The sequence below is a fragment of the Ramularia collo-cygni genome (genome assembly GCF_900074925.1).
Source record: "Ramularia collo-cygni strain URUG2 genome assembly, contig: RCC_scaffold09, whole genome shotgun sequence".
In the NCBI taxonomy this organism is placed as follows: Eukaryota; Fungi; Ascomycota; class Dothideomycetes; order Mycosphaerellales; family Mycosphaerellaceae; genus Ramularia; species Ramularia collo-cygni.
The window spans coordinates 1,151,960-1,179,302 of NW_019716263.1; the positions used below are offsets into that span (position 1 = coordinate 1,151,960).

Sequence of the window (27,343 nt, forward strand, 5' to 3'; positions counted from 1 at the left end):
ACTACGCGCACCCGCGCTTTTGCGCTGTCTCACACACGATAAATTCCACGGCTCCTGCAATATGCCTCCGCTCCATGCCTGCTTACCGGGAACGGTAGCAGTACTATCCGAACGTCTCAACGCCCTCCTCTTGCCATCGCCACGGCGCAGGTCTGCCTCGGCCCCAATTTCTACATCACCACACACTTCCCACAGCAACCTGCCTCGCTCTCCTGATCTTGGAAGCCCATTTCGTCTTTTGGCTTGCTGCCGTTGCCGCCGCCGCTGGGATATCCCGACATGTCCTTGTTGTACTTCCGGATCTCGCGTACGATGTCGAAGAAGGCGTTGTCGACGTTGATGCGTGATTTGGCAGAGGTCTCGATGAATGTGCAGCCGAAAGAACGCGCGAGATCGCGACCCTCTATTTACCATTAGCCATCATAGATTCGGTACAATGCCTGCAGTTGCAAGAGAAACATACCTTCTGTGCTCACTTGTCGCTCGTGTTCCAGGTCGCACTTGTTTCCGACGACGATTATGGGGAAATAGTCCTTGTCCTTGACGCGCAGTATTTGCTGTTGGAAGGTGACAATCTCCTCGAAGCTCTGTCGTGATGTGATGCTGTAGACTAGTAGGAAGCCCTCGCCGGTTCGCATGTACTGCTCGCGCATAGCCGAGTACTCCTCCTGGCCGGCGGTATCGAGCACATCCAGAAGCGCAACCTCCTCGTCGATGACGCACTGCTTGCGGTATGAGTCTGCAATGGGCTTGCGTTAGCGACAACAATGGCAGTTGCACGGCAGTCAGACAAGTATTACCTTCGATGGTGGGGTCGTATTCGTCGACGAAATGGGAWTGTATGAGCTGGATGGTCAGGCAACTCTTGCCAACACCGCCGCCACCGACGACGACGAGCTTGTATTCTCGCAGGAACTGCAAGCACGAGGTTAGCTCCATACATGATCCAAGGATACGCAGGGAGCAAGCCTACTTTGGAAGCCATTGTGAAGGTGGTGTATGCGAAGGTGGACGTGGACGTGAACGTGAACGAGTACCGCGCAAATGTCCGAAAATGGGTATCAGGGGCGACGGAACCGGAGTCGGGGACAGCGGATAGGGTGAAGCAATGATCAGCGGAGTCGGCGGCGGAGACGTTCGGGGTGCGGTGTCGAGTGGTGCGTGCCGGCGGGTTGGACGACTGGCGAGTGATTAATGAGATGATGCAGACGGCGCGGAGAGGTGCGAAAGTGAGCAAGGGACAAGTACAGAACTAGTGTTCGCGCAGCGGTCCGGGCGTTTTTTCTTTAGTCTCTCTAGCGAAATGGTATCTCTGGCACGTCGATCAGGATTCAAAGAACGGGATTCGTCAAAAGGGACGGATGGGAAGCATCCAGTGTCGGGGCGTGGGCTTGTGTCAAGGTGCACAGTGGATGGCCAAGTACGCTACACGACGCCATGTACTCATCACTGCGCTCGATGCGATCGATCTTACGACGATTCGGAGCACAGCAGGAAGGAGACGGGCTTCTGGAACGCATGCACGACTTGTCCTCTCGTTTTCCATCTCAACGCAGGCATAGGCCGAGAACTTCCCTACCGACTGAACCGTGGCACGGCGCACGACAGCGTAGAGCTGCTCTCAGCATCCTCGTTCGCTATCTCAACACGTCTGCACGGTGCACAAGTCGCCCGGAGACGGGTGGGATTGGAAGAAATGCTCATCTTCTGCCATCCTTCTACGTTTGCCCCCACGCTACCTTCGCGGTCGTTACAGGAGCAATGACGGCCGCAATGGCACTCAGATTGACAACAGCGTCATTTGTCGTTATCACAGCCCGGCGACAACATCTTCCCTACCTTACCTCCTCCTGGTCAGTGAAGTCCTCTGTCCAAGCTGGTCCACATGCCTCACAGTCCGAGAAAGTACGCTGCATTACGAGCTGGCTCCACCTCTTATTACTTGCCATGCTATTAACTATGCCTCTTCAGAAATGAGAAGGTGGTTGGGATTTGGGGACATGAGTCAGGCGTCACCATCAGAAACCGGACTGCTTTGCGCCGCTCGCCAAACATCTACCAGTCGCATGCTCGATGAGCTTGACGCTTTGATCGACATTTAGATCGACCTTCGTCGCCGGCAAAAGTCGGCGACCCGAAGCACGTACCGGCACCGATATTTCCGACCCTCGCTGCACGCAATATGCACGTTGTTCGTGAAATCCTCCGAACACGTTGCTTGCCGCGTGCCATGGAGGTACATGTACTACAATGCTCGCCTGCCGTGGCTTCCTCACCTCCTTCAAAACGAGGACGATATGTCGAATCTGCCCCTTTCGTGCCGGTGCCTTTGCCGATCATTGTCTGGGGTATGTCGATGCTGGTTCTAGCGTGCRAGCGCAGAACTTCCCTTGTTCGTACTATACCCTACGCTGTACAGACTACAGGGTGTGTCAGCTTATACCCTTTCARGAATATAGAAGAAGTGCCAAGTTTCTCCAGTATCAGGTTAGTCATTGTATCCAGTTTGTCAGCGGAACAACTTGAAATTGTTAGTTAGATGTACAAGAGTCCGAACCAGTGGGATCCATACAAGATGCAGTTCATTCTAAATCTACTGCCGGCAGAATAATGGACTCCTCGGATGCAGAACAGAACAAGCCGCATTCGGACGGGCAACCGAATGCATAAGGGTGTAGCTGGACTTGATATAAGTGGATCAAGAAACAATGGTTGGTAGCTACATATTCCGGCTGTGAAGGTAGGTCAGATTGGAGGCGTGGACCTGCACGAGCTGCAGGTCTTAGACATGCAGGATTGCTATCGACGCAGTACGTTTCGCAATCAAGCATCCCTCGAAAGCTCGATATAGCGAAAGGCATCCATCTTAGCACTCGGCCTCGATGGGTCGAGTGCTTAGTGAACAGCCCGATTAGCCCCATAGAGCAAGCTCTCCACTAGGTCCATGCTTACAATTTTGTGTAACAGCGATGGGCGGCCTCGACTGCACTGATAATTCACATTGCCATGTCTAGGTTATTAAAGCTGGTCTCTTGGCGAGTCTCATAAACCGACATCAACACCGACTGCTTGTTAGGCATCTGCCCGGACGGAGGCCTTGTTGGGCTTGGTAGCGGCTTGCAGGATAACTGGGCATCAAAGACTCGGCGGCCAACACCTAATTGAAGAGTCCTGTCCCCCAGCGCCATGCATATGTATGCGTCCAGATACAGGGCCTCAACGAACATTTGGCCGGTCCCTCCCTTCCTCTCGCTTCGTTTCGGACGAAACAAGACTACACTGTGATAGGTAGGGAAACTAGGCACACTTCTACAACTATAACAGACATTGCAGTGTGAAGATCAATCAACAGGACCTTCTAGTTGAAATCATCTCAAGCTTGTCTCTCTGCGATAGGGACCTCGCTCTGCAAAACCAACGACGAAACTTCCCCGGATTACCTTACTGATCGCCATGACGCAATCTCGGAACAAGAGCTCCATAGCTCTTTCCCTCACATCAGCACAGCTTCGACGCATTGCTAAGCATTCGTCTATAAGGCAAGGCGTGATCCATTCAGATCTTCCCAATCATATAACAATTCAACATCTCCCAAACAACCGAGTTTGCTATCAAACCCCCTGCGAGTCTTGAGCCCACTCTAAGAAAACAAGCACTCATCATGTCTTCGGCAATCGCAATCGTCGCAGGCGTTGGACCGTACGATTCCCGCGTAGATTATCTTCTGTCGAAGGAGCTGACATGAAACTTCAGTGGCACTGGTGCTGCCGTCGCCAGACGATTCGCAGCTTCGTATCCCGTAGTCCTGCTGGCACGCAACCCTGTCAACTACGAATCACTCGTCGAAGAAATCAACAAAAGCGGCGGACGTGCTATGGGAATCTCCACGGATGTCTCGAACCAGGACAGCATCAAGAGTGCTTTTAGCAAAATCGAGCAGGAGTTTAAAGGCGCTCCTATCGCTGCCGCAGTCTTCAATGCATCTGGGAGATTTGTCAGGAAGCCGATTTTGGAGATGAGCGTGGAGGACTTTGGAGCTGGTTATGAAGTCAGCGTGTAAGTCAAGTGCACTCTCTACCTCCAGGATTTGTATCTCGGTTCTGATATGTGCTTGGGCTGTAGAAAAGGAGCCTTCATGTTCGCTCAGCAGACCCTTCCCGGCCTTCTTAAGCACTCCGAAGACAAATCCGCTAAATACCCACCAACCCTGATCTTCACCGGTGCTACCGCATCCATCAAGGCCAATGCCCTGATGAGCGGCTTTGCTTCTGCGAAGTTTGCTATGCGCGCCTTGTCAATGTCAGTTGCCAGAGAATATGCACCCAAGGGAGTGCATGTCGCTCATGCCATCATTGATGGAGTGATCGACATTGAGAGGACGAAGGAGTGGTTGAAGGACCAACCTMCAGAGGCGAAGATTGGTGCTGATGACATTGCTGAGAGCTATTGGAATTTGCATACGCAGAGTAAGAGGTGCTTCACCAACGAAATTGACATTCGACCGATGCTTGAGAAGTGGTGATGGAACAGAAAGATGATCAGAGGCTAGGAAATACGATATTCGATCGACTTTGATATCTTAAAACAAGAATGTCGGTATGTCATCCATGTCCTCTTTCTTGATAGTCATGCGTTTGGCTTCCGCTGCCGCACGTTCGGCCCTCTTGCGTGCTACAATACCGGAAATTGCCTTCTCCCGTGCAGGAATGGGAAGAGTGACGGGAAGAATGCCCCTAGGGGATGAATTTGGCTCAGGCTTCACCGATGGCCTAGATAGCTTTGGGGTTTCGTCATTTCGCGAATCCGGTTGAGATGTATGCGGCCTAGAAGGCTTAGATATGACATCAATGGACTTTGTTGTTTCTGCCGGGCGAGAAAATTTCGCGAGTGGCCTAGCATCGGATAGCTTGCGGATCTCTTCCTTTGCAGGGCCTCGGGAGTTGCTAGCATCGGCAACAACCTTTTCTGTCGGCCCTGAGACAGCCGCCCATTCAGAGTGGGTCGGAACCCCAGCATCCAAATCTTCATCTGTCTCGCTATCTTCGTCTGCTACCAACACGATATTTGCCTTGTGTTGCAACCGTGAATCTGTAGAGGAATCGCGGTCGTCGGATGTGCTATCATCCCTGTCAACTTTTGGCATCGATTTGCGTTGCGGTTGCTTCTCCTCGGCGAATACATCCTTGGTCCTAGCAGCCTTGAAAGGGCTCTGGGAATATCCGGCCGCCGCTCTGGTGCTCGCCCTGGGACTTGCAAGACCCGTCAAGTCTTGCACTTGCGCCATTTGCGAAGCCCGCATCAAGCCCGCGAGATGTGGATYTTGCATGTACTCATCCTCTGCCTCACTTCCTTCGGCATCACTCCCGCTGTCAGCCTCGGCTCTCAGCGTACGCACTGCTTGCTTCTGCTTTTTGGCAAGTTCTAGACTCTCCATCTTCGTCCTCAGTGCCTTGCTCTGTTCCGTCTTGCCATCTGTACCTCGCCCTAACCCGGCTAGAAGCTCCTGTCCACGAGACTTGTGCAGCTTTTTAAGCCTTACATACTCTGCATGGTGGATATGGCTGGTATATAGCTGAGCAGTCGAGTAGAATTCGTCCTCGACCATCATATAGATGTCATCTGCAGCGAAGCCCGGTTTGATGCTTTCCACAGGCGGCGGACCTGGTGGAGGCGGCGATGATGATGACGCACGGATTCGCTTCCTCTCAGGCTTCTTCTTCTCGGGTTTCGTAGTGTGGGCTGGTTCCAGATCGGAATTGACAAAATCATCCTCGGACGCCGCATCTCTTGTGTGGCGCGCGGCAGGTTTGACCTTGTTAGTCGCCGCATTCGCAGACCCAGTCTTGAGCCATGGTAATGCGCGCGGCATTCTCACAGCATCAACTATTCAATCGGCGCAAGTTCCGTGTCGGACGCGTCTGATACGCGTGCGATTGGTGGGCGTCGTGAATGTCTCGCGCATAGCGGTGATTGGCACGGATCGAACCACTTTTCGGAATCTCTTGCAGAGTCACGTCGGGTCGGGATCGAACAAGGGTCGTAGGTAGTACCTAGAGGATTGTAATGTTGAAGGCGATCAAAGAAGAAAGGACGGAAGCTGCGGGGTGACGTGACATCTGCTGAGTCTTGGCGGTCGATCGAGGTCAGCCCCCAATTCGCCTTGACTTGGACATTGATGGACGTCGGGACTTTGCAACCATCACCAATCACCACCATACAAAATGCTGGCGTTGGCCATCACTGCAGAGCTTGAAGGGTTCGTCTCCAACAACTCTGTCGAGATTATTGACAGGCTAACAAGGCGGTAGCGTCACCGACCTCCAGCCCGACGATACTGAAGAAAACCCATTCTACTATACGTTCAAGGTTCAATGCACATCATGTCGCGAGACGCATCCAAACTGGGTATCCGTGAGCCGCTTCGTGCGTGAAATGTCATCTCAATGCTCAGCTCCCCCCGCTGATTCCTCCCAAAGGAGACGAACGAACAGTCCGGAAGCAGAGGCGAGGCGAACTTCGTCTGGAGATGTAAGAATTGTAAGGTCTGCATAAAACTCCGATCTGGATCCGCTTTCATATGCTCATACTCTACCAGAGAGAGCATTCTGCGAGCATTCTCGAAGCTCCAAAGATCTATCCACAACAAAGCCCGGCCAAGGCGCAAAACATCATCACCATAGACTGCAGAGGCCTTGAGTTTGTCGAGTTCAAACCAGATGTGAGTGTCATTCACATTCAGTGCACCGCACCACCTCGCAGATGGCACCTCAATTGAGCGCTCGGCGAGGAGATCGTTCGAGCAGATAGATATTGACAGATACCAGGGCGAATGGAAAGCGACCGGATTAGAATCCAACACCAAATTTACCGCCATAGACCTCACTGAAGGCGATTGGTTCGATTACGACGAAAAGTCCAGCGAGGAAGTCAGCATCAAGGACATGAAGTTCGAGATCCGGAGAGCTTGAAGGCTCTTCGAACATCGAACAGCAATGCCTCCGACGAGCTCTGGTGGAAGAATCATGGGCACTACCACGATCAAAACTCCTGATCTTCTCATCGGCGCATGGCTATCCCAGGGAAGACGCTTGTCCTAGTATCCCGTCTAGTGCGACAACTATTGCGAGGATACAGACCTGCAGACTCAAAAGATTTCAATTGGGGTTGTAATAAAAGAATTCCAGCGACAATTGCGCGAGACGGCTGTTCTTTCATGTGCTTTAGCATCTGATGCTGCCAGCACTGAGACACGCAGCCGCGCGAACGGAAAGCTTACCCTCCATCCTCCGTCTCTTTGTTTCGCAACGTCATCTGTACTAGTTCATCTCTGCAACACTTCTTTGTCTGACCGGACACCTCGAATCGTTGCTATCGATCTCTTCGTACTACTACTCAGAGTCTTTCCATTTGATATATACTCTTTGGGAAAGACCTTTCGTTAGTGCTGATCGCGAGACCCCGATTACTTCGATACTTCATCCTCGGCAGCCCCTAGCCTTCGCGCGAATCTACAATTAATCCTTCGTGGGTGGAACATACTATTACTAGCATGGATGTCTGTGGAGAATCCTCTCCGCTCCTTCGACTTCCTGCAGAGCTACGAAATCGAATCTACCACGAGGTCCTGGTGACTGGCGTAGAGAAAGACCTCTTTCAACTTGAGAATGGCCACATGACGCCTCCGCTACTTCGAGCCTGTCGTCGAACTCGTGTTGAAGGCACGGGAATATGGTGTAACAACACCAGATTCCTCTTCTCCGATCCCGCGCTGTGCATCAAGCTCCTCTCTGCCTTGAACAACGATCTAGTACAGCTGATCAGTRAGATGCGATATGATACCAGCGAAGTCTGTACCTCTGCGGTATCATGGCGAACGGCGTTTCGTGAGCTTCCTGGGCTGGACGAGGATACCAAACTGGAGAGCTTGAGAGAGGAATTGGTGAAGCGTGGGATTCATTTAAGACCTGGTGTCTTAAAGGCTAGAATCGTGATCTCTTGTCGGCCAAGCTGGACGAGTGAGCCGTTGTCTGCAGCCTTGGATGCCGTGAAGCAAGGTGAGAGCGTTATGGACGTTCCATGACGAGGTACTAATACTTTATGTCAGGCATGCTGGTTGGCAGAATGATGTTCATCTGATTCGTCAATGCGAGTTTCTTCTTGACCACCTCGTGTCCGGCAAGTTCCCTCAAGGGATGGTGATATTCAAGGTTGCTGCCCTGCCTACTACGAGTAAAGACGTCTGTCTTTCAATGACATCCACAACGACCAGGAAGACATCATTCGGTGGATGACTTAACTCTCCGCGAGACTGCTTACTCGGATTGGCGTCACAGCCCATTTGTAGGCGCGGTCGTCGACTCACTGCCAGGAGAGACGGCAAGCTTTTGAGAGACGGTGTTCATGACTGATTGTGAGTCTCTGGAGCAGTCAGTAGGAAAAGTATGTGTAGCATGCGTTAGCCGCTGGGAGAGTCCCTCAATTTCAAACGGATAAAGATGTCAGCCAAGATATCATAGCCAGCTTTTAATAACTTGGAGTGCCAAGCGCGCCCCTGACATGGATGTGGTCAACGTAGTCTTGACTTGATGCTACCATCCAGCAACAAGAAGCTGTGCCAGCTCTGAAGTAGATGACGATGCCGTAGCGATCTGGCAGAATTGTACTGGCCGACAGAGGATAAACGTCCCGGCGTTGAAGCCGATGCCGAGAGGCTCATGCGAGAACGGGRTCAGCGTTGGACTCATCACAATGCGGCCCGGGACGGCTGTCTTTACAATATCAGGCGAAAACGCTTCTCTTTGCGCGTTCCACCGCAGAGTAAGATTTATCCGACAACAAGACAGTAGCAATCATAACAACGGCCTCGTGTTGGGGAGTAAGGTATGATTATGCCTCCATGTGTTCGGCTATCTCCACGTCCATTCATTCATTCACGCAGTATCTCCTTAGGACGTCACTACTGGCATGATAGATTCAAGATCGAGGTTTACCGTCGTCTATAAAAAAAAGTGATTTTCAAGACCTGTCAAGCATGGTGGCTTGTCAATCATTTTACCTTGGGGACAGAACGAATGGAAAGTCGTACTTCTATGTACTTATCTGCGATTCGTCAGACTTTCTCATCGGCCTAGTAAGCGGCTGTACAATCTCGTAACAAGAAACGTCAACTCTTCCTCCATAGATGATGAGCTGAACGTTTTTGCGAGACGTGATCTCTACAGGTCCGCGTTGGCATAGGCAAGCTGTGAAATGTTACTCTTAGCCCGCGGCGCTTGGTCGAATGAGTTCCACGTGTATATATTGTGGGAGCCGATCGTCCCAAATACGACAGACCCTCACCACGAACTGACTCACCTCGTCTAGGATGCTATTCTCCTTCATCGCACTCGCTGCTACAGTCAGCGCCATTGCCCTCCCAGAGGCCACTCGGAATACACGCCAAACATGTCGCATAGCGACTCCTGTTGAGTTGGCTGCGGCGAGGACTGCTTTTCTCGAAGCGGAGATCATTCCCCATACTCCTGCACAATATAGCGAAGCCAACGCATACTTGATTCCTGATTTCCGACCGAAGGCTGCATTGAGCGTTTCGTACGTCAACAAGGCGGTCGAACTTGGGAACAGTTTCTCAACGTTGGGTGAGCAACTTATCAGGGCTCATCCAATGCACATCAGAGCTGATCCTTCCACAGAGACCATCAACCCACCTGTGCTCAGCTTCACAGCCGAGCCTGGCTTCGGTAAGTGCAGTCATGACCGAGATAGAACTTTTCTGATGGACTTCGCAGATCCCGCAGCGACGAAGTACACCCTTATCATGATCGACCCGGACACTCCAAAAGTCCTGGCTCCTTTCCTCCACTGGATCATATCTGACGCCCAGGCCGAGTGCGTCAAAGGCCAGAACCGTATTCGCGTGGCGCCATACATGTTCCYGACTCCGCTTTCGGTTGATCCCCAGGGCCACAAGTACACTTTCCTGGTCTACCGCCAGCCGCCAGGCTTTGTGCCACCACCAATGCTCCAGAACCTGCCCGCTCTGCGAACACGCTTCCCACTTTTGGACTATGTCCAGGAAAACGACCTCACATTAATTGCCGGTAACTTCTATCGTGAAAGTCTGGCCAATATTCTTGACATTGAAACGAAGTAAAAGACGGCGGCCATCCAGAATCAGGTGGACCGTACAAAAGCGATCATGGAAAGCGTGCAGTATTTGGCGTTTGTTGTAGAGACGGATCCAAATAGGAGAAAAGAAACCCGTTTTACGCTAGACCGAATCTGTCTCACATGCTGACGTCTGTTGATGTTGATGTGATGTCAGACCTCCGGAGGCAGCTCCAATGGTAGTAGCTCCAATGCTTAGAAATGACATCTATCATGGTCTCATCACAGCTCCTCTTCGTTCAATGGTACCCGCGTAAGCTTATAAAGCTCCTTGCATACATCCTGGTATATAGCTTGGTGATTCTCTACTTATGTTCCGAACACCTCTCCAACGTGTTCAGCAAACAGCTAGTCACTTGCTCAAAACAACCACTTCAACCACTGAGATTTGGACAAGCAGAGCATTTTCTACAACCTCTTTCTTGAAACAAGACACCGACGACATGGCCGACCGACCATCCGGATTGATCGCGAAGAGCGGCTTGGAGTTGCYGACTTTCGGAACTCCCAATGGCCACAAGGCTAGCATCATCCTCGAGGAGCTCAAGGAAGCCTATGGATCGCCAAACTATGTTTATCAAAGTATCAACATCATGCAGAACATCCAAAAGGAGAAATGGTTCACAGATAAGGGCCCAAATGGTCGCATACCTGTACGTCCAACCCAATTATGGAAGGCACAGAGCATGTCTCAAGGCCTCCATATACCTCGTCAACATTCAAGACGTTCAAAGGCGCATACTTACCTCCCATAATTCGCTTTAGGTACTAGTCGACCACGATGCTGGAGGCTTGGGTATTCAGGAAGGCTCAGCCATTCTTTCTTAGTACGTCTTAACGCTCAAGCCAATATTCGATTCGGTGCTAACATGAACTCCAGCGTGACCCGCCACTTTGATCCAGAGCACAAGTTTTCCTTCACCAGCGATCCGGAGTTGTCATTGTGTGAGCAGTGGGTCGCTTGGCAGCATGGCGGTCTGGGGCCAATGCAGGGACAGGCCAACCACTTCTATCGTCTGTAAGTTCTGATCGGTATAGCCCTTCGTGATGTAGAGCTCATACTCATCGACCTTCAGTGCACGCGAGAGGATACCCTACCCAACTCAGAGATACGTTGGTGAGACGGAACGCCTCTACGGAATTTTGGATGCTCGTCTCAAAGACAACGATTACCTGGTCGGGAACAAGTACAGCATTGCCGACATTGCATCTTTCAGCTGGGTAAATGTCTCTTACTTCGCTGGAGTCAAACTTGATCAATTCCCGCACTTAAAGAAATGGTGGGAGAGAATCAATGCTCGGCCAGCGGTCAAGAAGGGTCTGGCTATTCCCAATGAGCCGACGATTACGAACGAGCCGTACCTGAAGAAGGTTCAGGAGGACGCCGAGTATAAAAAGAAGGAAGACGAGCTCAAGGAGCTTGCTGACAAGGCCAAAGAACAGTACGATTACAAGTACTCTTCGCCGTAGATGTGGGACTGCCGGAATGATAGTAAGGTAGAGCATTGGCAATAAAATTTCAACAGATTGGATGGCCAAGACCAGACAATACACACTGTCACCGTATCAGGGGTCTGACAGGGGACACCTGCTACTATGGGGACTGTAATATTTGGTGAATCATCAGTCACTGCTCGAACTCCTGTCCCTCTTCCAGCACACCTTGGCTTCGAATGTCCAGCAGTGCCGTGGATTGTTGCCTATGCGCAAACTACTATACCTCCTGGGCCTCCCTGACCTATGTGCTCCTGTGCTACTTGTGACTTACACCAGACGCAGCCCTTTAAAGTTATTGGTTACATTCTGCAACAGAAATCTACTTGGACTGGAAGCAAAGTGTCGTACTCTCATGCAGTAGAGCTTTACTTGCATACATCGCCTGTTGCATTCTCATCTGCCATTTGCGGCCATGCATTGAGACGCTTTCATCAGCGTGGACATTGTTGAATAAAGCATCAACATATCTTCAGACCACTCCGAGCAGATTCCGGCATTGAACCCTTCATGTCTTCGTTCTCTTACAATGTAACGCCCTCATTGAAATCCATGCTTGCGCCATCCATCATCACTCATCCTCCCCCTCAAACTCCACCAGCGCAGTCCCAGCCTTGCACAAATCTCCCGCTTGGTGAACTACCCTCGCGACCTTCCCATCCTGTGGACTCCTGATCACAGTCTCCATCTTCATACTCTCAATAATCACAAGCGCCTGATTCTTCTTCACCTCATCTCCAGCTTYGACCTCTACACGCAACACCTTACACGGCATCGGTGCTTTGACGCTATTCGCCACGTCTTTCAAGCCCAACGCTTTCTCGGCCCATTTGGGGAGAGCGAGCTGGAGACGATATTGGCGGCCTTGTTGGAAGAGAGTGAGGGATGAGGTTTCCGGGTCCGGGATGATGGTTGTGAGAAGACGCGTGTGGGGGTAGAACGATGTCAGAGAGGATTCGTTGGGTGAGTAGTGGGAGGTTGTGGTGTAGGTAGTGCTGCCGTTCACAGTCACGTTATATGTCTCCGCCGACGTCTTCAGAACTTGCACCGAGACAGGTGTGTTCGTCTTTTGCGGATCTGAGGATGTCTCCACGAGAGAGAATTCTCTTGGTTGAGGCGCGTTGCCGAAACCAATAGTTTGCAGCGGGAAGGTCTTTGCGTGCTTCGAGAGTTCGGATTCATAAAGTCCAATCGCTGCTTGAGACCAAACTTCAGGTGCAATAGGCTCTTCCGTGAACAATTCGTCGTGGTGTTTGGGAATGTAACCCGTCTCGACGTCTCCGGCGATAAAGTCAGGAGACTGACAAACTTTCTTCACGAATGCTATGTTGGTAATGGGGCCTGCGATTTCATACTCTTCCAAGGCTTTCACCATCTTCTGAAGGGCAGACTTCCGATCTGGACCACTCACGATGAGCTTTGCGATCATGGGATCATAATGGCTGGAAACCTCATCTCCCTGAACGAAGCCCGCGTCGATGCGAACGCTATCCGATTCTGGAGGAGTGCGCAGGTGGAGGAGTTTGCCAGTGGATGGGATGAAGTTCATCGAAGGGTCCTCTGCGTAGATTCTGGCTTCGATCGCGTGACCTCGAAGTTTGATTTGCTCCTCAACTTGGGCTTGTGTCAGGGGAAGTTTGCCGCCTTCAGCGACGATGATTTGCCATCGAACGAGATCCTCCCCGGTGACCATCTCAGTAACGGGGTGCTCGACCTGCAAACGGGTGTTCATCTCCATGAAAAAGAACTCGCCCGAGTCGTTATCGAAGATGAATTCCACAGTTCCTGCACCTTCATAACCCACTGCGAGAGCTGCTTGCCGCGCCTTTTCCCAAAGATCTTGACGAATGTCTTCGGCAAGATTTGGCGCTGGAGATTCTTCCAACACTTTCTGGTGGCGACGTTGGATACTGCAATCGCGTTCGCCCAATGCAACGCAGTTCCCATGTTGGTCGGCAAAGACTTGCACCTCGATGTGTCGAGGGGTAGTGATGTACTTCTCGACCAACATCACATCATCGCCGAATGAGCTCCTCGCTTCGGATTTGGCGGAATCTAGTTGCTGGTGAAACTCTTCGGACTGCATCACGATTCGCATTCCCTTTCCGCCTCCACCCTTCACAGCTTTCAGCAAGACAGGGTAGCCCATCTTCTCCGCCTCGGCTTCCAGAAACTTGGGATCTTGATTCTTGCCATGATAGCCGGGAATGCAGGGAACACCAGCGTCAATCATGATTTCCTTGCTACGGCTTTTGTCGCCCATGGCCTCAATCGCCTTGTGCGGCGGGCCGATGAATTTGACGCCGGCATCCGTACAGGCTTTCGCAAAGTCTGCATTCTCACTGAGGAAGCCATAACCCGGGTGGATGGCTTGACAGCCATTCTCTTTGGCGACTTCAATGATTCTCTGACCATTGAGATACTGGTCGGTGCTTCCCAGATTGACGGCGAACGGAGAGCTCAGAGCATGCTGACTGTGTCGATCCGGATCCGTGTACAGGGTGGTGGTGCGAATGCCGTACTGTGATGCTGTCCGTCCCACTCGGAGAGCAATCTCTCCTCRGTTTGCTATCAGAATGGACTTTAGAGGTTCCGGGGAWTCGGTTGTTGATGTTGATGATGTGGAGTGATATCGTTGGCTCCTCCGTGTGAGGGTGGCGGCACGGAGGGCACGTAATCTGGAGACGGACGACATGGTTTGCTATGAAAACCACAGACTGCTGTGGTCGTCCATCGAGGATGAGCAGAAATGATTCCCCGTCCGTCGGTCGTAGGGAGGAGGTCGTCCAATGCAGTTCCAAGGCCGCTACTAGCCGACTCCCGATCGCGTGAGGAGCACGCGTTCGGTTCTCTTGCCGACGTGGAATTGATTGTAATATTGATTGGATCTCGAGAATTGAAATTTGGACGAGCAAACATTGAACGAACATGTTCACACTTCTCTTGACGAGAATGTCCCTTGGATAGTTGACTATACAGTTGCCCAAGTGAACGCACATCTCGATCTCGCCAATTCGATTGATTGGACGACGCATGTGGTTTCTGGTTTGGCGGGCATCGTCATTGTGCTTCGGCTGATGCGCGTGCACTTTCTTCTTCATGTTTTCCCCCACACATTCACCCCAGCATCCAAGTTGCCTGCCTGTGCTGTCTGCTGGCCTGCAAGCTCAACAGCTAACTTACCGTAGCTCGCGGCGCGCTCAACACCAAGTCCCTCTTCCTTCTCCCCACTCGTCAGCGCTCTCTTCCTTCCCAGGACATCCATCCTCTTCGCAGGATCAGGATCAGGAAGTGCAACCACATCTCTGCTCTCTCTCTTCACTTTCACCCCACGCGACGCTCGCGGTTGTGACGGAAGATGGACGACTATGACTACGACGATCTTGACCTCGACGATGGCTGGCTCTACGTCGAGGACGAGTTCGATTTGGCCGTGAGTAGCTGCCGGATTTCACGACTTCCACCACTGACTAGAAGATAGGACGAACTTGCAGAAGGTCAAATCGCCGAACCGGGATACTCGGGCACCAACTTTGACATCGCCATGGACTCGTATGAATTCGAACTCTTCGCTTATTGGGACGATTTGGAGTATGCGGATGATGCGTACTGGGACTACAGTCTGGCGGGGAAAGAGGACACTTTGAAGAGGAAGCGGGGGACGGGGGGAAAGAAGAACTTGGTGGACAAGAGGCGGAGGAAGGAGATCACGTACAACCGGGAGGATGATCCTCTGCTGCTTGTCAGTCGCGAACAGAGGATGAGGTCCTTCTTCAAACCAGCCCCGTTGCTTGAGGACACCGTCAAGTACACCTTTCTCGCCGACTGGAAGGAGCGATTCGCGAATGCAGATGGTCTGGTGGAGAGCAAGGATATGCCCGTCTCTATGAAGCGAGCGGCGGAGGCGGAAACAGTGGAGGCGGAAGAAGAGATGGGAGACACTGAGGAAGCTTGGGAGGACGAGGACGAGGATGACGACGCAGACGAGAATGGTCAAGATGACGAGGAAGGGGAGGAGGGAGATGATGATGAAGGCGGGCCAGGCCTCGATCCCGACATGCTCAAAGAGATTCTCAAACAGAAGCTTGGCGACGCGGGTCTCGCAGGCGAGGATGAAGCCGCCTTCATGCAAGTCATAGCCAAGATGATGTCCGGCGATGAGGACACGGACGAGCTCACCGGAAATCTGGCCAACTCTTTGCTCGGGAAGCTCACCTCGGATTCTGGACGCGACTCGGCTCTATCTGGCTGGCTGTCTCAGCAGGGCGTCTCGCTGCAAGATGGCGAAGACGACGATGCGTCGAGTGTTGCTACTCTTGACTTGCCAGAAGGCGTACGCCACACCGGCCTCAACACTCGTCAAAACGCCCAGTACTCGCCTATCGATAGCGTGGTGGGTGAAAAGAGAATCTCCAAGCAGACGCCTTTGCATTCCGGCTCACCTGATTCATCCTCGACGAAGAAACGAGTGGCACCTACAATCGCCGAAAAGGACCAACCCAGCAAAAAACAGAAGAAAGTCGCATTTGATGTTCCATCTTCGTCCTCGGTGGAGGAGGCTTCGACGCACATTGCTTCTCCGGATGGCGCAGCAGAGCTACCTACCAGCGAGGACCCACTCATGTCTGAGAACACGYTCCCCCAGCACTCCACGCGTTCCCGGAAGAGAGATAATGTGGAAACAGACGGAGCGAGTTGCAAGCCGAGTGCGCGGACTACTGCTACACGCAAACGCAAAGCTGCGGAAGACATCGTAGACGGAAAGCTGCCCGAAAAGAAGAAGACGATAAAGAAGGAGGTCGACATGCTGGAGAATGTGGCGGCCGGTAGCCCAATGGGACCGCCGGCAAGGCGGACCAGAGCTGCGAAGGCTCGAGGGAGCAACAAGTAGGAGCAAGATTAATTGCTTTCCTTTCGCATTTCAAGTTGGTTGATAGACGCGCGAACACACCTTCGCCAGGACGAAGGTCATGAAAGCAAGCAATGTACATACCGAAGGGTCCCCTGCTTGCTTGTTTGAATCGAGGGGCGATGTAGGCACCTGAGACTGTGGTCCATGGATGAAAGGCAGATTATGGGAAACAATCGAACGATTGAGACATAGATTCCCAATATGGCATTTTCTTCTATCAATCCTTGCGAAAATCTGTCAGCATACAACCGTGAACATGAGTGGCTTTCGGTGCTCTTCCTAGAGAGTGTGATAGGGTAGGCATTCTAGAGATCAGCCAGCCGAACTTGCCGAGGAAGCAGGAACAACTTCACTTCGAGCTACATGTCTACATCACACATATCCATCTTTTTCAGAGCATAGTATGCTTCTAAAATCTTTCAAACTTGAAATTCAAATTGCCCGAACCCTCCTCCCACAAAAGCTCACCCTCCGCAAAATGTCCACAGATAAGAACAGCAGCTGCTTCCACATCAAAACCCATATAACCCGCACGCAACATTCCCGCTCTCGTTACGCAGGCACTTCTCCCAATCAAGAAAACAATCTAAAACTTTGCGTGAAACAATACACTCCTAAAAACAACCCCAATCCCCAAGATGGTGATGTAACGATTATTGGCGCTGTAGCAGATTCCTACCCAAAGGAAATCTATGAGCCGATGTGGGAGCATCTAGTCAAGGAATTAGAGAGGAAAGGGAAGAAGATACGTTCGTTGTGGGTTGCTGACCCATTTAATCAAGGTGAAAGTGGAGTTTTGAATGAGAAGGTTTTGGGGCCGGATCGTGAGTATTGCTCGTTACTCTCATTGTTGTATGGGCACTGATCTCTGTTAGCGAGTTGGTTTGACCATGGAAGAGACTTGATGTTTGTGATCAATCAATTCCAAGACGAAATGCCGCATCCAATTGTCGGGATTGGACATAGCATGGGAGCTTCGCACCTGTAAGCTGCTGCCTTCTCTATTGCTCGTTCGTTGTATGCAAATACTAATTAGTATGAACAAGAGCACATCTCGCCCTACTACATCCTCGACTGATGCACGCGTTGGTAATAATAGACCCCGTCTTCCAGCTCCAAGGTGGCGGTCAAACCTGGGCTCGCGCCTCGACATTCCGCCGAGATCACTGGCCCTCTCGAAAGATTGCGGAAGAGAAACTCAGCGCAAATCCAGGGTTGAAAAGTTGGGATCCTGTCGTGTTGAAAAAGTTCCTTGAATTTGGCTTGAGAGATTGTCCGACAGAGATGTATCCCGAAGTCCCGTCTAAGGGAGACGTTCCAGTCACTTTGCAGTCAACGGTAGCGCAGGAAGTGTATAATTACATCGAACCAACATACCATGATCCGCGATTGTTGGTACCAAAACATCTAGAAGGGCGGGAATTCCATCCAGATGATGTTGCAAAGGCAAGCGGGGCGAATTTTATGAGAGCTGAGATGGCAATACTGTGGAGGAGGTTGGAAGAGCTTCAGCCTAGTGTAATGTACATCTTTGGGAATACCTCGACTGTTTCTGGAGAGGAGGCAAGGAAAGCAAAAATAGAGAGAACGGGGAGAGGTGTCGGTGGCAACGGTGGGGTTGATACGGACATGGTCAAGGAAGTTGTGCTTAGCTGTGGGCATCTTGTACCCTTGGAGATGCCCAAGGACACGGCCGTGAGTTGTGCCGAGTTTGTGGACGCCGAAGTTGCGAGATGGGTGGACGAAGAAACAGAGAGGAGGGTGATCTGGAATGGACTGAGCCGAGAGGGGCAGGTCGGTCTGAACGATTTGTGGAAAGAGAAGATTGGAGGACCGGCGAAGAAACCTGCGAAGGAAAAGAGTGAAACGAAGCTGTGAAACCAGGGGTCTGGAATTTGGCGCAATCGAGCGTAGCGTCCAGGTGAAGTGAATGACGACAGCGACCTGCGAGCTTTGCTAGGCAACAAGAACTGCAAGAGTTGCGTCGAAACGTTTTGCGCTGCGCAGATTCTCACGGAAACGCGATTGCTTGCGCCTCGCTCATCGGTCCCAAATTTTCAATACAAGAAGAAGTACACTTACATAAGGTAAAACCTCCTGTCCACCCACTTTTCGGGGCCTCCAAGATCCCCTAGCCCTTCACGCTCTGCTTCTTCTGTTGCTTTCTCTGCTGCTTCTCCTTCTCCTTCTCCAAGAACTTCTTTTGATCAGTCGCACTCAACGCGCTCAACTTTCTCTCGCGCTCCTCCTTCTTCAGCTTCTCTGTGACGTTCCGTCTCTCTTCCGCCTTCTCGTCCTCATCGGCTTTACGAATCTTGCGCACCTCCTCCTCGCGCGTTGCCCGAACTTTGCGCATGGCTTCGGGACGGAAGTGAGCCTGAGAAACCAGCAAGTCGGGAAGACGGAGGAAGTAGTTGAACAAAGCCGAGGGTGGAGCCCCTGAAGCAGGTAGGCGAGTTGCAAGAGAGATGCGTTTTGGCGCGATGGTGTCGTTCAGTCTGCGAATTTTGTTAGGGATATGCGCGTTAGTTTCATGCTGTTAAAGAACTTACTTCCTCGGCGCATCCACCGGTTGATCGGAGATGATTAAAGCCTCCAAATCATCACCTGCTTCCGTGACTGCCTTGATCAGCTCAGGGGTGAGGAGGGCGTCGGTGATCTCGGAGCTCTMGCTCATAACGGTAGTCCAAGCTGGCAATTTCGGGTGGTCCTTTGTTGTAGTCAAGCTCACGTCGTATCTCTCCTCTCTCAACGCCCGCATCTTGTCCTTGTGCACAATAGCCCACACAAAGCCGTCGTACGCACTGCTGCCGCCCAAAGCCAGACCTTGGCCCTGAGCCTRCGCGGGCACTAGGCTCTTCTCCTTGCCGTCAAAGCAAGTTGCCATAGCCTCCATTCGTTCCACCGGGGCGGTGAAAGAGTCGAAGAAGAAGCTCAGAGCTAGCTCACCGAACCACAGCACTGGGTTGTACCTCTTGTACAGACTCAGCTTGATGTCCAGAGTAGCAACATTCTGCCTTCCAGAGCAGTAGGTGGTGAACTCGTTCTTGCTCTTCTCCTTGAAAAGATCGGCATCATCGATAGATGGCTGTCGCCGGCTGCGACCAAATCCCACAGCGGCGAACTCGGCGCTGAGGATTGGGAGATAGGTACGAGCCCAATCCTTGGCGCGGGAGCGGTTTGCGTTGGCACCCCAGAGGTTGACGAGGATGATTACGATGAGGATCGGGATGATGGCGAGTTCCTGGTAAAAGTCGGCAATCGTTACGCGTTCCCACACGCGATACCACTTCGTATACGGCCGGCCGGCCATGGAACCGGCGTTGATGTTGAAGAAGGAGCCCGGTGTTGATGCTTGCGCGGTGGAAGTTGCCGCGGCGTCGGAGAGGGCGGAGGCAGCGGAGGAGGCGACATGGCTGGCTGCCTGCGGTGCTGCTGCTGTCGCAAAGTCGGCAAAGTCTGGGAGGTTCAGTACAGTACTTCTACTTCGTTGACGGCTGATATTGATATCGGGGGAACGGACCGTCATTGCTGGAGGCGACCGAAGACACACTCGCCTTTGCCCCACCCAGGATATCCTTGAAGAAGGCGGCCATTATGTTGTGAAGTAGCTATGGCAAGGAACGACCGTGTGGAAGAGATGTGGCCCAATGTCCAGCTCCACTCCGCTTTCCGCCGATGCTTCTTCCATGGCTTCCATGCTTCTTCCAGAACTCACGGGCCGTGCATCCGAGCCCTGACCGTGGAACGCGGGCATTCCAACATCAATGCTTAAAAGGCGAAAGGCATCAGACACCAGCTATCAATTGTTGCCCTTCATCTCCAATCACCTAAGCTCCATCCCGTTTCGTCGATCGGCGCCGTCGTTCCTGCATTCATTCCGAAGCCGGACAAGATATGCCGGAGTTGGTCTCGGGCAAGCYATGGAGCTTTCATCATCAACTCTATTGCTGCCTATATACCTGTTTCCTGCGATAGCCCCGTTCCTATTCTGCCCTGTCATCTTCAATTCCATCTTCAGTCATCACAAACATTCTCAAGATAGCTCACAGCACAAACCACGACGATGCCTCTGTCAAAACCAGATATCCCAGCCCAAAGGAAGCCGTGCAATCTTCCCAGTCCAGAATCCACCAACTCATGGTGGCATAGTGAACCCTCACCACTATTGCTTGGCCATCGCTCAACCCGCGACTTGCCCGATACTGCAGATGTAGTCGTTATCGGAAGTGGTATGACGGGAACCAGTGTGGCTCATCATCTTGTTGAGAGCAGCGCTGCAAGCAACAATCCACTCAAGGTGATTCTCGTGGAAGCGCGTGAAGCATGTTGGGGAGCGACTGGACGCGTGAGTACATCATTATTAGGACGGAACAATTGCAAAAGCTTATCGAGACAAGAATGGAGGCCACTGTCAGCCGATCCTGTTCACGCATCCTGATGACCCGTCCATTGGCCATTTTGAATTGGCCAACTTCTACACTCTCCAGAGGCTCATCATAGAAAAAAAGATCGACTGCGAGTTTGTTGTCCAGCCAGGTGTACAAGCCACATATGACGATCACGGTGTCAAGTACATGCAGACCTCTCTAGAGACCTTGAAAACCACTGGTCCCGAACTTCTAGAGCGGATGAAGTTCATTGACTCTCCCGAAGACCTCGCCGCACTCCGCGTTCCAACAGCCAAAGGTGCTGTTGTAACGAACATCGCCGCTCGGATGTGGCCTTACAAGTTCGTTTCTCGAATTTTGGAGGATCTACTCAACAACCACTCGTCGACCTTCAATCTCCAGACTCTCACCCCAGTCACCCATTTAACCCCCTCCGGCAACGATGTCCAAGTCCACACTGAGCGCGGCATCATCACCGCCAAGAAAGTCATATGCGCAACGAATGCCTACACCTCCCATCTCCTTCCCTCCTTCGCCCCGTTGATTGTCCCTGTACGAGGCCAAATGTCCGCTCTGAAACCATTTCCCTCTGTCTCCGGCGCTGATAACCGCCTGAAGACATCCCTGGGTATGTCAAGCTCAGGAGAGGAAGACTACCTAATCCAGCGTCCCACCGAGAGAGGTGAGCATCTCATGTTCGGCGGTGGACGCGCACACGGTGGTCGAACGGTTGGCACTACAGACGATAGCGTCATTGATCCTGAGACGGAAGCGTATCTCCGCGGAAGACTAGGAGAAGTGCTCGGGCTTCCTGAATCTGGACAGGCTATGGACGCGGTAAACATGTGGACGGGCATCATGGGTTTTTCGCGCGATGAGAAACCTTGGGTCGGAGAGGTTGGTGGTGGAGTATTTGTTGCTGCGGGATTCACGGGTCATGGCATGCCGAATACTTGGCTTTCCGGAAAATCGGCCGCCAATTTAGTGCTGAAAGCTCTGGAGGGCAAAGGTGGTGAAGAGGCTGTGGACGCTGTATGTGAGAGTACTKGTCTGCCGAGGAGTTATGTGCTGAGCGAGAAGAGGATCAAGGCTGCTTTGCTAGATTGGGAGGACGTCGAGGCACAGGACTGGGCGGAAATTGAAAGGGGCCGAGCGACGAGGGAAGCTCTGCTTCGGAACAGGCTTGGGTCGGACTGGTAGTCTTTGGATGTATTTCCATGYGATTCGTGTCTTTTGATAGCCTTCCAAGATCTTTCCTAGACATCAAACACCAACGAGACACCGTCATCACCAGCAGTGATGACCCTCTTCCCTCCACCCTGCACAAAGCCCAGCACACCGCCACCCTCACCACCTCCTCGGTGTCCCTTCCACTCACCCAAGAACCCTTGCTGTGCAGCTGCTGTACCACCTCGAACATCCCATCTCCTCACCACGCCGTCGTTGCCACAACTTGTTAGCATGTGATTCCGCTCGTTTGCTGTCCCAAGCGGAGTTTTCACAAACTCGACTTTTATGACAGCTTCCTCCTCATGCGCATCTCGAATATGCCTCCTCACGGCAAAGTTGTGTGCTGCATCGAATAGAACGATGCTACCATCCACTGATCCTGCCGCGAGGAGTGTCAAAGGCGGCTGACTGAAATCCAGCGTCTCTACACTGTCTGTCTGTGCTTGGATTGCAGCCAGAATTTGCCCAGCTTGACCTGCGGATGTCGCTCCACCAGGTCCACCGGCTTGTTTCGCYCCGCCAACCTTGCCTCTAGCTCCTGCACCCTTTGCACCTGCTGTAGAGCTCGCTGCTGCGTTACTTGCAAGCCGCGGAAGACCTACGATTCGCACGTTGCCGCCCGCTCCTCCCACCGCTACCAGTCCCCCTCCAGGTGAGATGGTAGCGCTGTAGAGACCACCTTCGACCTTGAAACGCTCGTCCGCTGCGGTGAGAGAAACAACCGCCTGACCGCCTTGAGGATCGGTGATACCCGCTGCCGCTGCCTCACCAAACACGTCCCAAACGTAAAGACTCGAGTCCTCATCCACTGTCGCGAGGAGTTTACCATCGGGTGACCAGGCTCCCGCCGTGCAAGGGGATTGATGAAGGAAGAAAGTCTGGACAATGTTCAAGCTGGAGTCTGACTCGATGGTATAGACCCAGACACTACCATCATTGGCGCCAAATGCAACGGTATTGGGGTATGCGGCTGAAGGACAGGGAAGAAGCCAATTGATCYCTTCAACTTCCTTACTTGTCCCTACCACTTTGGATGGCGTGGTGGATGTGGGTGTAGTATAGACGCTCAGTTTCCCAGCCAAAGTCGCTGTCACCACAAAATCGCCCTTGGGCAATGTGAAGCAGATGGCATTCACACTCTCATCTTGCCCTCCCAATTCCGCAACTATCTTCTGTCCTTCACGTTCTCTTGGCTGAGGATCCGTCTCGTAGCTCGCTGGAAGCAATGGCCCTTCTGGTGGTGTGRAATCCCAAATATATGCGCAGTCGTCGCCAGCTCCCGTGGCTACCATGGCGGGGTTAGTGGGGTGCTGAGCAATGCAGAAAATGCTGTCCTTGTGGTGATCAAAGTGTGCGCTGCTGTCATTCTGTAGTTGGATCTCTTCGACCATGTTGTTGTCGCCGTCTTCATCCTCATCTCCCGAGTCCATTGCTATGTCGTCGCCCTGCTCGACGATTTCTTCTGCTTCATCGGGGCCGAGCATGGCATCATCCTCCTCTTCTTCTGGGTGGGTGTTGTGCATCTCTTGGTCGGCCATTGTTTCGGTATCTTCAATTCAAGGTGTGAAGAGCTCTGAAAGTTGTATACGAGGTAGAAGGTGGGTTGCGAAGAAAAGTACGTTGTTCCTCACATGCTTAGAAATAAAGTATTTTTTGAGCTTCTCGGGTAGATCTGTAGATGACGGAATTCGACATGTGATGATTGAGATTGAAGATGGCGCGAACAGCATGCTAAACGGCCAATTATCATCAACGTTACAACATTCTTCGAATAGGTATCAAGAAGTATTTATGCGATTATAGCCGCACGGTCAAATCTCATGTGTGTGCCTTCACAGTTTATCCAGCCGATTCTACTGCCACTTGTAAAAGACTGCACATAYAGCCACCATCCGCTACCGTCCGCTCCATTCACACACTTGGGTAGAGCCAAGTCCGCTGTTTCTTCTGCCAGGTTCATCGCTACCCTTCAAATCTGATCCATGCGAAGCCCTGCGAAGCGTCAACATCAAATCGTCGACCTGATCATTCAACTTGTTCCGCCTAGTCTCGAACGCCGTTGGTCTTTCGACCCGTTTGCCTTCCTGAATGCATTTAGTGTCCCTCCCAATCGTCATGCTCAATTGCATGTCTTGCCGGCGACATCCCTGCCGGAATTTGTGGCCTCTCATCCGTTGTGCGCTTGGAGGTCGAGAGAGTGCATCCCATGATCCACCCATGGCAATTTTGGTGGCGACATCATTCGCTGCTGTCTCACAACTGCCGTGCCATCCTTTGATCACTCTGCTCCAGTAATTCGACTTGAAGATGCCGAACCTGTGGACCGCTTGCACTTGGCCAGCAGTCTCTGTCGATATGACTTATCGGATATGATGATGGCCTCCCGTGGCGCCATGGGGAGCATGGTTGTCATCAGTGTTTGTTCCAGGGATGATGTAGAAGATGATGGTGAGCTGTTTGGCTTCCTTGGAGACGTGAACTTGGTAGCGAACTGCATCTTGCCTTCGAGCTGTGTACTCGCTAATGGTAGCATGTGGGAACGATGAGTGTTGATGTGGTAGAGCTTGAGCGAATTGTCTGCTCTGGTACAACGTGGAAAGATAGAGACTCCTTTGACGCGAATGGTGCCCCGATATGTAAATGTGATGAGCTWTTCGAACTTACCTGGAGCAGGAAAGGCAAGGCAACTTATATCTCGACTGCCCACACCTACCCCGGACATAGGAGGTGAAATCGCGGCCTCGAAGCCTTGAGCTTACCTCCATAGCTCAACAGATCCTGTGGCATGCGACGCGTTGTTGGCTGGCACGACCATTAGCCTTTAAGAGAACCTTCCATAGTTCTAAATGGGGTGCGGAGATAGCTAAGTCCTTGCCTGATTCGCTGATAACGCGCATGTAGACGGCTGTCGGCAGGGATCTCTCTCACACATTTCAGCGCCCGCGCGGCCTTCGACGAATACGACTGGCACACGTAGCGAAGATGGTGATGGTYGAGAGCGGGAGACAGTTCCAGGTCGGCGCACAAAGGCGTGATGGTCAACCTGGTCAGCTATACAACCATCCTCGGCCACCCTCGGATAGCGGCCAATGAGGGATGGCTGAGAAGTGAAGATCGAAGATGTAGGCGAGACACGGTGGTCACTGGCAGTCTCAAGGCCGTTAAGACCGTTCCGTTGGTCTTCGTGTGCTGGCATTTGGTAGATTCGCAAGTTAGCATTTCACGTTCTTTCGATGGGGTTTGGTATCCAGGAGGTGTTTCACTCCGTCATGTAACTAGAAACAAAGAAGCCGCACTCATGAAATCAGCCAATGAGGAGGCGCAAATTTGTCGACTACATCACCAAGCCTAGCACATCGCCATCTCCATCTACACCTCACCCGACTGTCTGCATACCACACCTCAGGCGACTGCGCCGTCCTACTACCTAAAAAACAGAGCAGCACAAACACTGTCGCAGCATGCTGTCCACGCCAGCCGGAAAGTCGGCCCTGCGCGCCACAGCGACAAAGGCCAATGTCTCCAAGACTACCGTCCGCACCCTCTCCGCCACCGCCGCCTCCAATGATACCCAGAAGCGTGGCATGGCCACTGTCCAGGACGCCCCGCCAGTTCATCGTCATGGAGGCCTCAAGGATCAGGACCGAATTTTCACCAACTTGTATGGCCACCATGGCGCCGACATCAAGAGCGCGATGAAGCACGGAGATTGGTACAAGACCAAGGAAATCCTCGGCAAGGGCTACGATTGGATCATCTCTGAGATCAAAGCATCTGGACTGCGTGGACGTGGTGGTGCTGGCTTCCCATCTGGCATGAAGTGGAGCTTCATGAACCCCAAGGGCTGGGAGGACGACACCAAGCCACGATACCTTGTTGTCAACGCTGATGAGGGCGAGCCCGGCACATGCAAGGACCGTGAGATTATGCGGAAGGACCCCCACAAGCTGGTCGAGGGATGTCTGGTGGCGGGACGTGCAATGAACGTGGGTAGACGCAAAGTATCACTCAGTCTCGGCACGCGAATGCTAATTAGAATGTGATGCTAGTGCACTGCTGCTTATATCTACATTCGCGGAGAGTTCTACCACGAGGCCACCGTCTTGCAGCGTGCAATTCAGGAGGCTTACCAGGCTGGCTTCCTCGGTAAGAACGCATGTGGTTCAGGATACGATTTCGATGTCTTCCTCCACCGCGGTATGGGTGCGTATGTCTGCGGTGAGGAGACTTCTCTCATCGAGTCGCTCGAGGGCAAGCCCGGAAAGCCGCGTCTGAAGCCTCCATTCCCTGCTGCTGTTGGTCTTTTCGGCTGCCCAAGCACAGTCGCCAACGTCGAGACCATCGCTGTCGCGCCCACCATTATCCGTCGTGGAGCCAGCTGGTTTAGCCAATTCGGACGTGAGAGAAATGCAGGTACAAAGCTTTTCTGTATCTCTGGCCACGTCAACAACCCTTGTACCGTCGAGGAGGAGATGTCCATCCCTCTCCGCGAGCTCATTGACAAGCACTGTGGTGGAGTGCGTGGGGGCTGGGATAACCTGAAGGCTGTCATTCCCGGCGGTTCTTCAACTCCCATTCTTCCCAAACACATCTGCGATGACCAGATCATGGATTTTGATGGTCTCAAGGACAATCAGTCTGGTCTTGGAACTGCTGCTGTCATCGTCATGGATCAATCTACCGATGTTGTCCGTGCGATTGCAAGACTAAGCAAGTTTTACCACCACGAGAGTTGCGGGCAGTGCACACCGTGCCGAGAGGGCTCAAAGTGGACTGAGCAGATCATGAACCGCTTCGAAAAGGGAACCGCACGTGCACGAGAGATCGACATGATGCAGGAGTTGACGAAGCAGGTTGAGGGTCACACCATTTGTGCTTTGGGCGAGGCTTTTGCTTGGCCTATACAGGGTCTCATCAGACATTTCCGACCGGAGCTAGAGGCAAGGATACAGAGTAACACACAGAAGAGCGGAGGAGAGGCGCTCGCTGGAGGCTGGGCACATGATCTTGCAAAGCGCGGTGGTTTGGTCTCCCCAGGGCAGTAAAACAGGGCCCGAAGCGCTTGTACATAATTCTCACTGCGTGTGTAGGATGGAGTTGAGTACGGGTCTTCTTTGTTAAGTTTAGCAACATCACACAAGCATGAATT

The 27,343-nt window shown here is 52.3% G+C and overlaps 14 protein-coding genes; 9 read left to right on the top strand and 5 right to left on the bottom strand.

Moving 5' to 3' along the window:
• Positions 1–170: 170 nt before the first annotated feature.
• On the bottom strand, positions 171–985 carry RCC_06558 (probable RAS small monomeric GTPase RasA; the record flags this gene model as incomplete). XM_023771821.1 has 4 exons in its annotated part: positions 171–403; positions 464–739; positions 801–915; positions 974–985. 4 exons carry the CDS (start codon positions 983–985, stop codon positions 171–173), a joined length of 636 nt encoding a protein of 211 aa, XP_023627589.1.
• Positions 986–3,661: 2,676 nt separating this feature from the next.
• RCC_06559 (probable oxidoreductase, short chain dehydrogenase/reductase family) lies at positions 3,662–4,522 on the top strand (the record flags this gene model as incomplete). XM_023771822.1 has 3 exons in its annotated part: positions 3,662–3,699; positions 3,754–4,056; positions 4,123–4,522. 3 exons carry the CDS (start codon positions 3,662–3,664, stop codon positions 4,520–4,522), a joined length of 741 nt encoding a protein of 246 aa, XP_023627590.1.
• A 57-nt stretch (positions 4,523–4,579) lies between these two features.
• Positions 4,580–5,869, bottom strand: RCC_06560 (uncharacterized protein; the record flags this gene model as incomplete). Its single annotated transcript, XM_023771823.1, has 1 exon — positions 4,580–5,869. The coding sequence occupies one exon, from the start codon at positions 5,867–5,869 to the stop codon at positions 4,580–4,582; it is 1,290 nt and encodes a 429-aa protein (XP_023627591.1).
• A 352-nt stretch (positions 5,870–6,221) lies between these two features.
• Positions 6,222–6,968, top strand: RCC_06561 (probable DUF866 domain protein; the record flags this gene model as incomplete). XM_023771824.1 has 5 exons in its annotated part: positions 6,222–6,256; positions 6,309–6,423; positions 6,477–6,542; positions 6,596–6,718; positions 6,825–6,968. The coding sequence occupies 5 exons, from the start codon at positions 6,222–6,224 to the stop codon at positions 6,966–6,968; spliced, it is 483 nt and encodes a 160-aa protein (XP_023627592.1).
• Positions 6,969–7,825: 857 nt separating this feature from the next.
• RCC_06562 (uncharacterized protein) lies at positions 7,826–8,136 on the top strand (the record flags this gene model as incomplete). XM_023771825.1 has 2 exons in its annotated part: positions 7,826–8,054; positions 8,105–8,136. The coding sequence occupies 2 exons, from the start codon at positions 7,826–7,828 to the stop codon at positions 8,134–8,136; spliced, it is 261 nt and encodes an 86-aa protein (XP_023627593.1).
• Positions 8,137–9,249: 1,113 nt separating this feature from the next.
• On the top strand, positions 9,250–10,153 carry RCC_06563 (uncharacterized protein; the record flags this gene model as incomplete). XM_023771826.1 has 3 exons in its annotated part: positions 9,250–9,302; positions 9,364–9,740; positions 9,789–10,153. The coding sequence occupies 3 exons, from the start codon at positions 9,250–9,252 to the stop codon at positions 10,151–10,153; spliced, it is 795 nt and encodes a 264-aa protein (XP_023627594.1).
• A 457-nt stretch (positions 10,154–10,610) lies between these two features.
• Positions 10,611–11,637, top strand: RCC_06564 (related to URE2-nitrogen catabolite repression regulator; the record flags this gene model as incomplete). XM_023771827.1 has 4 exons in its annotated part: positions 10,611–10,820; positions 10,933–10,994; positions 11,048–11,185; positions 11,244–11,637. 4 exons carry the CDS (start codon positions 10,611–10,613, stop codon positions 11,635–11,637), a joined length of 804 nt encoding a protein of 267 aa, XP_023627595.1.
• Positions 11,638–12,232: 595 nt separating this feature from the next.
• On the bottom strand, positions 12,233–14,356 carry RCC_06565 (probable 3-Methylcrotonyl-CoA carboxylase, biotin-containing subunit/Propionyl-CoA carboxylase, alpha chain/Acetyl-CoA carboxylase, biotin carboxylase subunit; the record flags this gene model as incomplete). The annotated part of the gene is made up of 1 exon (XM_023771828.1): positions 12,233–14,356. The coding sequence occupies one exon, from the start codon at positions 14,354–14,356 to the stop codon at positions 12,233–12,235; it is 2,124 nt and encodes a 707-aa protein (XP_023627596.1).
• Positions 14,357–15,019: 663 nt separating this feature from the next.
• On the top strand, positions 15,020–16,552 carry RCC_06566 (uncharacterized protein; the record flags this gene model as incomplete). XM_023771829.1 has 2 exons in its annotated part: positions 15,020–15,094; positions 15,143–16,552. 2 exons carry the CDS (start codon positions 15,020–15,022, stop codon positions 16,550–16,552), a joined length of 1,485 nt encoding a protein of 494 aa, XP_023627597.1.
• Positions 16,553–17,051: 499 nt separating this feature from the next.
• RCC_06567 (related to host-specific AK-toxin Akt2) lies at positions 17,052–18,451 on the top strand (the record flags this gene model as incomplete). XM_023771830.1 has 3 exons in its annotated part: positions 17,052–17,397; positions 17,449–17,557; positions 17,620–18,451. 3 exons carry the CDS (start codon positions 17,052–17,054, stop codon positions 18,449–18,451), a joined length of 1,287 nt encoding a protein of 428 aa, XP_023627598.1.
• Positions 18,452–18,704: 253 nt separating this feature from the next.
• On the bottom strand, positions 18,705–20,169 carry RCC_06568 (uncharacterized protein; the record flags this gene model as incomplete). XM_023771831.1 has 3 exons in its annotated part: positions 18,705–19,071; positions 19,126–20,032; positions 20,097–20,169. 3 exons carry the CDS (start codon positions 20,167–20,169, stop codon positions 18,705–18,707), a joined length of 1,347 nt encoding a protein of 448 aa, XP_023627599.1.
• Positions 20,170–20,639: 470 nt separating this feature from the next.
• RCC_06569 (uncharacterized protein) lies at positions 20,640–22,164 on the top strand (the record flags this gene model as incomplete). XM_023771832.1 has 2 exons in its annotated part: positions 20,640–20,921; positions 20,974–22,164. The coding sequence occupies 2 exons, from the start codon at positions 20,640–20,642 to the stop codon at positions 22,162–22,164; spliced, it is 1,473 nt and encodes a 490-aa protein (XP_023627600.1).
• Positions 22,165–22,220: 56 nt separating this feature from the next.
• On the bottom strand, positions 22,221–23,732 carry RCC_06570 (related to SQT1 Suppresses dominant-negative mutants of the ribosomal protein QSR1; the record flags this gene model as incomplete). The annotated part of the gene is made up of 1 exon (XM_023771833.1): positions 22,221–23,732. The coding sequence occupies one exon, from the start codon at positions 23,730–23,732 to the stop codon at positions 22,221–22,223; it is 1,512 nt and encodes a 503-aa protein (XP_023627601.1).
• A 1,923-nt stretch (positions 23,733–25,655) lies between these two features.
• On the top strand, positions 25,656–27,239 carry RCC_06571 (NADH-ubiquinone oxidoreductase subunit; the record flags this gene model as incomplete). XM_023771834.1 has 2 exons in its annotated part: positions 25,656–26,180; positions 26,244–27,239. 2 exons carry the CDS (start codon positions 25,656–25,658, stop codon positions 27,237–27,239), a joined length of 1,521 nt encoding a protein of 506 aa, XP_023627602.1.
• Between the last annotated feature and the right edge of the window lie 104 nt (positions 27,240–27,343).